The sequence below is a fragment of the Ipomoea triloba genome, chromosome 14 (genome assembly GCF_003576645.1).
Source record: "Ipomoea triloba cultivar NCNSP0323 chromosome 14, ASM357664v1".
Lineage (NCBI taxonomy): Eukaryota > Viridiplantae > Streptophyta > Magnoliopsida > Solanales > Convolvulaceae > Ipomoea > Ipomoea triloba.
In genome coordinates this window covers 5,375,853-5,388,148 of record NC_044929.1, presented here as the reverse complement: position 1 = coordinate 5,388,148, position 12,296 = coordinate 5,375,853, and the positions used below count along the sequence as shown (strand labels likewise).

Sequence of the window (12,296 nt, the reverse complement as noted above, 5' to 3'; positions counted from 1 at the left end):
CTGTTGAGCTGTTTACGAAGATCACCCGAGGGGTGACCATTGTTCACTCGATGAGAACCATGAGAGCTGCTGGATCCGGGATGACCATTGTTCACTCGATAAGAACCATGGGAGCTGCTGGATCCAGGATGACCATTGTTCACTCGATGAGAACCATCAGAGAGGGGCTGGATCCGGATTGCACCATCTACAGTGATGAGATGAGCTGGGTGTTTTGTGATTTGTGAAAAGTGTGGCTTGATAAGCAGGAGGCGAACGCCACTTGATGAGCAGGACACTGCTTGAAGAAGGTGACGCCATAGAGGTGTTTGTGATGTGTGAAGTTTGCCTGAGATACGATCTCGGCTCTCAATGAAAGCACCAATGACGGTAATAATGTGTTACCGGTATGTACTTGAATGTAATTGAGTATTTGAATACAGTATTGAGTACAGTGTTTGAGTGCAATGCTCAGTATACAATTGAGTTCAGAATGTGTTTTGTCTAAGTTCAAGTGTCGTAAGAAGTGTCCCCTCTACTTTGCGTTGTGAGTCCTTTTATTCCCTTTAGCTCAGTAGTGGAGCATTAATGCTGAGGAGCTGAACGTTGGTCATCAATGTTGAGGAGCTGAAAGTTGGTCATCAATACTGAGGAGCTGAACGTTGGTCATCAATGCTGAGGAGTTGGACCGTTGCGCATTGATGCTAAGGAGTGAGGTGTCTTGGGTAGTTTGAACGACAACTGTCTTGACAATGTTTTGGGTCCTGCCAATGGTTCAGGGTCGGGTACCCAATTACCCTGTCAGCTCACAACGCAAAGTAGAGGGGACACTTCTTACGACACTTGAACTTAGACAAAACACATTCTGAACTCAATTGTATACTGAGCATTGCACTCAAACACTGTACTCAATACTGTATTCAAATACTCAATTACATTCAAGTACATACCGGTAACACATTATTACCGTCATTGGTGCTTTCATTGAGAGCCGAGATCGTATCTCAGGCAAACTTCACACATCACAAACACCTCTATGGCGTCACCTTCTTCAAGCAGTGTCCTGCTCATCAAGTGGCGTTCGCCTCCTGCTTATCAAGCCACACTTTTCACAAATCACAAAACACCCAGCTCATCTCATCACTGTAGATGGTGCAATCCGGATCCAGCCCCTCTCTGATGGTTCTCATCGAGTGAACAATGGTCATCCTGGATCCAGCAGCTCCCATGGTTCTTATCGAGTGAACAATGGTCATCCCGGATCCAGCAGCTCTCATGGTTCTCATCGAGTGAACAATGGTCACCCCTCGGGTGATCTTCGTAAACAGCTCAACAGTAACCACGTGGGAGATCGCCGCAATGGTGATCTCCGTAGCCAACTCAACAACAACCACGAGCACTTCCTCCTCAAGTGCATCCACCTCCTTCACTTGTGCGTTCACCTCTTGTAAGCAGTGGCGTTACCCAGTGAACGCTGCTCCCATCCAAGTAGTGGACTTACAAGTAGTGGCGTTACCGAGTGAACGCGGCTCCCATCCAAGCCGTGGACTTCCTCATCAAGTGGCGTCACCTCCTCAAGTGGTGTCACCTCCACGAGCGGCGTCACCTCCTCAAGTGGCACTGCTCCTCAAGCAGCGTCACCTCATCTAGTGCATCCGCCTCCTTCACTTGTGCGTTCACTTCTTGTAAGCAGTGGCGTTACCCAGTGAACGCTGCTCCCATCCAAGTAGTGTACTTACAAGCAGTGGCGTTACCGAGTGAACACGGCTCCCATCCAAGCCGTGGACTTCCTCAAGTGGTGAGTGGCGTCACCTCATCAAGTAGCGCTGCTCCACAAGCAGCGTCAACTCATCAAGTGACGCTGCTCCTCAAGCGGGCGTCACCTCATCAAGTGGCGCTGCTCCTCAAGCAGCGTCACCTCATCAAGTGGCGCTGCTCCTCAAGCAGCGTCACCTCATCAAACGGGCGAGGTCACCACCTCAATCACAATAAACGTTACCTCCTCGAGCAACGTCAACACCTCAAGTGGTGTCACCTCAACGAGCGGCGTCACCTCCTCAAGTGGCGCTGCTCCTCAAGATGCGTCACCTCATCTAGTGCATCCGCCCTTTTCAAGTGGCGTTGCTCCTCAAGTAGTGTCACCTCATCAAGTGGCGCTGCTCCTCAAGTAGCGTCACCTCATCAAGCGGGTGTCACCTCATCAAATGGCGCTAGCAGTGTCACCTCATCAAGTGGCGCTGCTCCTCAAGTAGCGTCACCTCATCAAGGGGGTGTCACCTCATCAAATGGCGCTGCTCTTCAAGCAGCGTCATCTCATCAAGCGGGTGTCACCTCATCAAGCTGGTTTCACCTCATCAAGTGGCGCTGCTCCTCAAGCAGCGTCACCTCATCAAGCGGGTGTCACCTCATCAAGCTGGTGTCACCTCATCAAGTGGCGCTGCTCCTCAAGCAGCGTCACCTCATCAAGCGGGTGTCACCTCATCAAGCTGGTGTCACCTCATCAAGTGGCGCTGCTCCTCACGCAGCGTCACCTCATTAAGTAGCGCTGCTCCTCTAGCAGCGTTAACTCATCAAGTGACGCTGCTCCTCAAGCGGGCGTCACCTCATCAAGTGGCGCTGCTCCTCAAGCAGCGTCACCTCATCAAACGGGCGAGGTCACCACCTCAATCACATTAAGCGTTACCTCCTCAAGCAACGTCAACACCTCAAGTGGTGTCACCTCCACGAGCGGCGTCACCTCCCCAAGTGGCGCTGCTCCTCAAGATGCGTCACCTCATCTAGTGCATCCGCCCTTTTCAAGTGGCGTTGCTCCTCAAGCAGCGTCACCTCATCAAGTGGCGATGCTCCTCAAGTGGCGTCACCTCATCAAGTGGCGCTGCTCCTCAAGCAGCGTTAATTCATCAAGTAGCGCTGCTCCTCAAGCAGCGTCACCTCATCAAGTGGCGCTCCTCCTCAAGCAGCGTCACCTCCTCAAGTGGTGTCACCTCCTCAAGCAGCATCACCACCTCGAGCAGAGTCACCACCTCGAGCAGCATCACCTCTTCGAGCGGTGAGTGGTGTCACCTCCTCAAGCAACTTCACCTCCTCAAGCGGCGCTTCTCCTCAAGCAGCGTCACCTCCTCAAGCGGTGAATGGCGTCACCTCCCCGAGCAGCGTCACCAATAAATATGCCGAGGTCATCACCTAGGCCAATTTGGGCCGAGGTCGTCACCTCGGCCAATTTTTGCCGAGGTCCTCACCTCGGCTAATTTTGGCCGAGGTCATCACCTCAGCCATGGCCGAGGTCATCACCTCGGCCATGGGCGAGGCCCGTGCCTCGGCCACAATGATAACAAATAAAATAACTCTATTCCCTTATGGCCGGCACGAGATCCGTTCTCGCTAGCTACCTGACGGGAGAGTGTTTTCCTGGGTCAAGCCAGATGCTTGATTTCAAAAACATCACACTCTAGTCCCTTAGGGCTAGCACGAGATCCGATCTCGCTAGCTACCTGACGGGAGAGCTGACCTTTGACCGAGCCTACGGCTGGTCGAAGTGAACTCACGCACAGAGCGACAACAAAAAAAACAAAAAAAACCAAAAAAAAAAAACAAAACCGTGACCTCGGCCAACGCCGAGGTCACGCCTCGGCACGGAGACCTGGCCTCGGGCTGAGGACGCAACGTAAAAAAAAAAAAAAAAAAAATTCCATCCAATAAAATGTCCTTCTAGAATCCAACATACCAAATTTTTAGCACAAGTGCCAAGCTATTACTCCCTAGCTACCTCAGCCATTCCGCCAGCTAGGGAGTGGGGGGCTGGTGACAGGGTAATTGGGTACCCGACCCGGAACCATTGGCAGGACCCAAAACATTGTCAAGACAGTTGCCGTTCAAACTACCCAAGACACCTCACTCCTCAGCATCAATGCGCAACGGTCCAACTCCTCAGCATTGATGACCAACGTTCAGCTCCTCAGCATTCAGCCCTCAGTATTGATGACCAACGTTCAGCTCCTCAGCATTGATGACCAACGTTCAGCTCCTCAGCATTAATGCTCCACTACTGAGCTAAAGGGAATAAAAGGACTCACAACGCAAAGTAGAGGGGACACTTCTTACGACACTTGAACTTAGACAAAACACATTCTGAACTCAATTGTATACTGAGCATTGCACTCAAACACTGTACTCAATACTGTATTCAAATACTCAATTACATTCAAATAATATACCGGTAACACATTATTACCGTCACTCACGTAAGACAATCTCATCACAAGATAGACACTAAAAAATAAAGAGTGATTCTCTTGTGAGACCGCGTCACATGGATTCTTATTTGTGAGACAAGTCAGGTGAAGATGAAAATATAATATTAATCAAGAATAAGGTATTTGTTACTTATAAATACTTTTAAAGAAAATGTAATACTTTTAAATCAAATTGTAAGAGTATCATATTTTTTCTTCAAAAGTATTACACTTATCCTTACAAGTAACGAACACTTTATTTCAAAACTCCCTTAGTATTAGTTGTTAGGAATAATTATTTTTTTATTAATCTAAAAATACATATATTCTCAATCATCATTATTTTTTTTTTTTCAGTTTCATATGCATTTGCGTGTTTATATATAGTTTTTATTTTTCTTCTTATCATAGTGTGGGTGCTGTGGGAATGATTTTAATTAAATTTGAAGTTGTTATTATATAATACTACGTAAAAGATTAAGCTGGCCTAGGTGTAATGACCAAATGTCCAGGCCACCCTGCATCGAATATGAGCTCATTGGTTTGTTAAACACCGCTAAAGCTTAGTATATTTTTCCACTTGATCTGCATTGGGAACCTTAGATATTGTTCTGCAGTCTGTACATGAAAGTTGTGTAAAAATGGTGATGGAATGTAGTACGCTTGAGTGAGAGGGTATCCTCACAGGATATTGTCTCAAAGAGTGGACCGGAAGGGGTTGAATAGTTCGTAGGTGGTTAAGTATAAGAGTATAGAGTGTTTGGAAGCTAGCTCCAGAACGAGTTGCAAGATACCAAGGAACAACTATGTGTAAAGTGAAAATGTAAAGCAATTAATTAAGACAATTAACAAGCAATATAAAACTATGGGCTTGGATTATGGCATTTAAGTGTATCATTGGTTAGAGCTCGTGTAATGTATTAACAAGGGAACTAAGGAGATGCTAGTAGGTGCCAACGCCACTCTCGTGGTCATTGGACTCTCAATTAGCTTCAAGCCCCACTCTCATGGTGACTCAAGGCTATTGAAGCATTTTATAAATCATGAGGTGTTCGCATCTCCTTCCAACTTTCTTTTTTCTAAAATGTGAGTTGGATTAGTAAGAGGTGTGGTTATGATGTTGCTCTATTTTCATAGGGACAACACCTTATCCATATACCTCTTGCATAATTTTGCCAAAACCATACAAGTTCGATACAAACCATCAAAAACATAACAAGAGTCATTATCAAATCATTACATTAGCTAATTAAGCTCAATTCAATCACATAGCATCGCCAATCACAACATATGACTTAATTCAATCTCTAATTGAATCTAGCTATTTATGTGTGGAATGTAAATGGCATGAAGGAACCAATTGAAACAAGAGACATTGCAATCACAATTAAAAGAAAGAAAATGCAAAGAGAGCAACAAGAAAAACTTAGCTAATTTGACTAAAAACTAAGGAAATGAAATCTGAAAATTGCAAGATGAAATCAAGAATTGTTCTTTAGATCTTCTTCAAAGTTGGTTTGATTATACCAATTAAATGTTTGGAGAAATAACCACATAAGACTATTTATACCCATCAAATTGCGCAAAAAATATATATAAATTAAAATAGATTCTGGGCTCGTGGTCACAGTGGGACTCGCGGCGTGAGTTCCACTGTGACTTTTCAGCACAGTTTGTAGATTCCAAAGGCCACATTGACACTGTACTCCTAAGATAAGAAAATATCAATGATCATATAAAACAAATTAAAGGAAATTAATAATAGTTCACAAAATATTTAAGACATTAAAAGTTCTTTCGTTTTTGTATTTTTTTTTTCTTGCAACACACTCCAAATATAAAAGAATTGAAAAGTGAAAAGAGGATATGTTACTCACTTTGTTCCATAGAGATTTACTTTAATTTGCACCATAATTTATTTGGAGTGAATCAAGAAAGTGAATAAAATTTGAAGAAATAAAATGGCTCTTTTGTTCTTCCTTACAATGCAGTTATTCTAATTATAAAAGAGGAAAAAAGTAAATGTGAGGGACACCAAAGAAAGCTTTCGAAGGTTTAAGCCACTTAGTTACAAAAAAGCTATTATTTTTTTGTTAAATTCACCGGGGTTCACTCCAAGAGACACAGGAAATAGTCGCTTATGGAAATTGAACCTGGGTTCTACCAAAATTTTTCTCCACAAAGAGAGCTCACTTGCCAATTGAGCTACGCCATTGGATTATTATAATCTATTATATATTGCATGGAAATTGTGTTTATTCCTTTGATACAAATTAAATTAATGCAAACACGTATCAATAACTACTTAAGTATATCCTAAGTTGCATCATCATCATCATCATCACCATCACCATCACCATCATCCTCCTCCTCATTATCATCATCATCATCAAGAAGACAATCATGGCCATGGTAACACCTGAATGCGATCAATTTTTGCATATTGCGACAACACTGGGGGCATTTCACGTTCTTGGGGGTTTTGTCAAAATTAGATGGGTATTCAAGAGTACAACAAGGGTGATGTTGTGAAGTAGAAGTAGAACCAAGCATATGGTGAACATCTTTGAATGCTTTGTCAAATCCTTTGGCTATTGCACTTTCCTTCCACTTCTCATATTCATTTACAACGGTCAACATTTTTTCTCCCAAGTCACAAACAACAATCTCGTTCCCTTTGCATAGCATAGCCCATCCATAGACTCCTAAACCGTTACCTTCATATGCTAGCAACAATTTTAATCCTTTCGCAATTTCATCACTCTCTTCATCACCATGAGTCTCGTCCAAGAATTTGATTCTTGACAAGAATAAGTTTTCAAGTCGTGACCAGACAATCCTTGCAGAAAATAAGTTTTCAGCCTCATCTGGTTCATCAAAAATCTTGAATTTATCATCAACCATCGATGCTACTTTCATGTTGCTACCAACATAGATCATCTCCACCTCAAATCTTAGTAGCGGGTTAAAACAAATTTTTGATAATACGCTGGACAAAAATGTTTTAACCCATTTTATGTTATTCCCTCCAATAAGAATGCAAAGCTCGTTCTTATCATCTTCAAACTGAAAAATCAAAATATGTTAGTGCCTTAAATTTTTTGTTTGTATAGTAATTAAGGGTAAAAAAAAACAATATAACGTAATGCTATCTAACAACTAAATAGTTTGTTTTTGTTAAAGAATTTGGCAGTAACTGAATTTATTTTAGTGTGATGAGATGAAAAGACAAATATATAATATTTAAATGAGAATGACATGTGAATATTTATGCATTATTCATATATAGTAGACGCAAGCATATATGCAATTGAGATATAGCGATAATGATTAATGAAGTTAGATGTACCTTGTCGGCCTTTGATTCAGTTATACCTCCAACAAGCCGAAAGCACCAAGTTTGGATCTTCCACTGATGTTTTTCCATTTCACTTGTGAAAATGTTTGTGTAAGTCTGCTCAAAAAATAAGCATCCCAGTTGGTAAATTAAAGATATATATATTCAAATTAATTAAATTTTAAAGGAATAATACACACATGTGCACACAAACACACACATATATAGGCTTGTGTGAGATGTGTGAGACGGGTCGAGTCAAATAAAAATGTAATGCTAATCATCAATAAAATGTTTGTTATGTGAAAGTCTAATACTTTTAATGAAAAATGTAATACATACTTTACATTTTGATTTAAAAGTAACAAATCATACTTACCAACCAATATAATATTGCTCAAAATTATTATTGCATTTTCCTTTATAAGTAATAAATCTTTTTACTCTTGCATTTTTCAGTATAAGTATTACGATTTGATCTGACCCGTCTCTCAGACTTATCTGTGTAACTATCCCACACAAGTGTAACCATATATTAAGATAAACATATATGCATACCGCCAGATTTTGTATTTGTTTTCCAATCTCATCTAACCCCTCAATCATTACTCTTTCCATGTTACCAACGATTTGATCTAACTTCCTATCAATGTCAGGCATCACACTCCTGATTGCCAAAGTCCTTTCCTTCAACATATTCTGCAACGAAGGAATTATACTTTCTCCAATCTCAACTCCAGTTTTAATCCCTTCGATAACATCTCCAACTAGCATCAATATCATGTACATTGCATTATGGTGAACAATCCTTCCATGGTGATCCAGTGACACAATTATAGGGTCACCCCCTGTTTGGAATGTTGGAAACCATTTTTCTTTAACAAATCTTACAAAACAGGATGATACTGATTTCTGAGGATTTATCACTGAAACACATTCTAATACCTCCACTAATATTCCATACTGTTCTTCCATCTGCTTAATAGCCAATAATTCAGGATAATCAAATATTGGAATCCAAACTATACGGACTTTAGTGAGATCCTGAACCCCTTTAAGCATTCTAAGCAAAAAAGGGTCAATGTTAAGGTTTGGCGATATTAATAACAGCAAGCTCTGGTCCTTCAATGAACACAATTTTACCTGCAATATAATATAATTTTTTAACATTTTATATTCATTATTAACCAGGCGTATGAACTTAATTCATTAAGCAATAAACAAACTGGCGGGACCAACACGTAATTAATTATTAGCAATCAATATCAAATTGTTAATTTAAGTTAGTTCATACCATTTCTTCGCTTTTGCCATCATATAACAATTTCTTTTTGCCGCCATTTTTGACATTGAATAATAATTTGAGAACATCCAAATTATTATTAGTGAAAGGGATTGGATTCTCGTAAGAGAATGCATAACACAATGCTTTGTAACAATCCTCTTCTCTCTTCTTATCTGCATTTATCAATTAAAACCATTACTTAAAGCTAAGTAATAAATTAATTAATTAATTAATTGCATGCATATATGCATATATAACGCACTTGAATTAATTAGAACTAACCAAGTATGGGACGACAATCAGTGATTATGTCTTTGATTTTTGCAGTTAAATCATACAGTTGTGTTTCTTCAATGATAAGCCACCTACAATAATAACAAACTATATTAATTAATCAATAATCAACAGAATTAATATTTTGGATAAATATCACTTATTAGCTTGTAAATTATTTAAGAGACACGTAAATTAATATTATACAAGACAGAGATTAAATCTTACTTCGAATCCATACTTGGAAGGCGAGTGAAATATGATGCATAAACAAGGAGATTTGTGAAGATCCAGTAACAAGCAATAGGTATGATTGGTGACGAATTATGAGAAGATGATTGTGCAAGCTCAACAATACAGTCAGTAAGCTGTAAGATCGATTTGATAAAATTAGTAACCATTTCCGGGATATGCGGGGGAACAACTAGAGTTTCACTTCCCCTGAGAATTGACAATTTTCTGGCCAATCCCTTGTGACCATGAACAAGGCTGAATTCTCCAAAATTGAGGGAGAAAACTGCCAGCATCATCAAGAGCTTGCCTTCCCATGAAAATGTGGACAACATTTTCATAAAATAAATTACAGCCAAGTGTGAATCCATTTTATTTGAACACATCAATGACATCTGCACATACAAAATAATAAAAATTAAAAAAAAAATTATGTGAACTTGCATCACTGTAATTTTTTTTTAATTAAATTATACTACGTATTTAGTATGTGGAGAATAATTCCACATTTATAACATAAACTGTGTCCTGAGCATGCCCTTCTAACAGGAGGCACCTTTAAACCCGTACCATACTCAGACTAATCCCCGCTCACACCGGGCCGGCCCAATTAAGGGGCAAAGTGCTAGCCATATTGGTTTTTCCATACAAGGGGGGATCAAACTCCCGACCTCCTCTTAAGGGGCAAGAGTGCGGCAAGAGTGCCGAGCCACTCACGCCAACCAAGCTGGTTATAACATAAACTATTATAACACAATTGGAATATTATAATTTGATTGGAAAATATAAGTAATTAAAAAAAAATCTCTAAGTTTTTTCCTCAAAGAATTATTATACCTCAAAGGAAAGCCTCTTGATTTGATAGGAAAGTTCCATGTCTTTAGGCTCCTCATCAAATTCCTCCTCATTTGACTTTTTTTTGTCGTCACTTTCTTTCTCATCAAACTTCTCGTCATTATCAGAGTCCTCAGACTCCTCATCTTCATGAATGATTTCTCCAGCAATCTAAACCGTATATATCAATGATATAGATAAAAAAAAAAAAAAAAAAAAAAAAAACAACTTATCCCATCATGCATGAAATCCATAAATCATATATCCTGCGGAGTAATATTTTTGTTAATTTATATATACAGTGAACTATATTGTTACTTATTATTGCTTCAAAAAAATATTGTTACCTATTATTATAATGAGATTTGTATATATAATTAACATTTTATATATATAGTACAGTTAACTATTTCGTGTTCATCTCTTGTTTATATGCGTTTACTCCATCTTGTTAATTTCCTAAAATTTATGACTAGTTGCTTCTGATTGCATACTACGTGTCATAACCCTCAATCCCAAAAAACAACATAATACCCATACTCACCGTGAAAGTATCCTACATCATTACTCTATTCAATATACATTATATGAAATATGTGCAATTATATTTGCCAAAATATAAAACATTTGTATTCTAAAAGTATAATGTAAGTAGTATGGTAACTGCATAAATTAAATTATACAACAAAATTGTCACCCATATCATAAAACATCAATACATAATTCTTATGTACTTGTGATTGCTTGTATCAAATCAAACATATAATTAAATATAAATGTAAAGTAATAGTAAATACACAAACCATTATATATATTGAAAAGAGAATCTTTTTCACGAAATTGAGAACATAACTTGTTTTAAAACCTTTGCCATCAGAACCATGAGCCCTCAAAACTTCTTCCAAAATAATATTTTCATTAATGCTTGAACCTACCAAAGGCTGGTATTCCATTTTTAAGAACTAGATAGGGAAAAGAGAGGTAGCAAAGTAAAGGGAAACAGCAGAGAAAATGGGGATGGTTTGTGAATCAATTGTGTGGCCTCTTAAATACATAGCATAAAGAATGGAATGGAATAGGATGAAGAAGGATAATTCTTTACTTCAGTTGGGAGCAATTAAATGGGATCAATTTATTTGCTTTTAAGTTAAAATCATGCTTTATATAAAGTAAGGTGAGTATAGATACCAAATACAAGTAAGAAGTGTTTGTATACAATTTTATTTTAACATTTAATATGAAAATTAATAATATTTGGGACAACTCCAACTAAGTTGCTCATGCTATTAGCTTGATATCCACAAGATTCTAAATTCGACTACTTCTAATTGGAGCAGCTTATTAATCTTGTCGAACATTATAAGTAAACTAGAATGGTTTATCTTCATGTGATGGAGTATTTCACCCAAGATAAAGAAAATATAAAGGAAATCAAGATCATCCACAGAAACTTTAGAAAATTAAACAAGAGTTCTTTTGTTTTTGCTTGCAATACACTCTAAATATAAAAGAAGAGTGAAATGAAAAAGTGGTTATGCAATATAACTTTAATTTCCCTTAGCCTTCCTTGCTTGTCCTGTAATCTTTTTGAGTTTTTTCCAACCTTCAAACATACATTTGTTTCGATCAGGCTTAACTTCGTTCTCACATCTCTATCTATCAATATACAATAATTTCACCCTTTAATTATGGTACACTTACAATGATTGCCCCCCCCCCCCCCCCCCCACACACACATAGTTTTACCAACCTAATTAATGTCAATGCCATGACTGATTGCTAGAGTCTCAACATGCATCCAATGTTATTGTGAGACACACATTGCTAACATACAGGATGCCTGCCTGGAATGATATGATGTAACAGATTAGAGGATGGCAAATTATTGCGATCCATACAATTGTATGGACCATGGCTCAACGACGACATTTTGGCATTAAGAAAAAAACAAAACAAAATTTCATTAGTCAATAACGGCATCTGTTGCAGCTGTTTAGTTATGTGTTAGAATAATGAACTTTTTGGTGTACGATAATTTATTTTATAAGTTAGAATAATGTACTTTATGCTTAAAAAAAATGTACTTCATGTGATTAGAATAATAAACCCTCTATATTCTCAAAAA

The 12,296-nt window shown here is 38.7% G+C and overlaps 1 protein-coding gene across 1 annotated transcript; it reads right to left on the bottom strand.

Moving 5' to 3' along the window:
• Positions 1-6,252: 6,252 nt before the first annotated feature.
• LOC116003694 (protein SIEVE ELEMENT OCCLUSION B-like) lies at positions 6,253-11,191 on the bottom strand. Its single transcript, XM_031243595.1, has 8 exons — positions 10,975-11,191; positions 10,175-10,342; positions 9,335-9,732; positions 9,116-9,198; positions 8,843-9,006; positions 8,107-8,691; positions 7,561-7,665; positions 6,253-7,277 (listed from the first exon to the last, which is right to left on the bottom strand). The coding sequence occupies exons 1-8, from the start codon at positions 11,122-11,124 to the stop codon at positions 6,528-6,530; spliced, it is 2,403 nt and encodes an 800-aa protein (XP_031099455.1). The 5' UTR covers positions 11,125-11,191; the 3' UTR covers positions 6,253-6,527.
• Between the last annotated feature and the right edge of the window lie 1,105 nt (positions 11,192-12,296).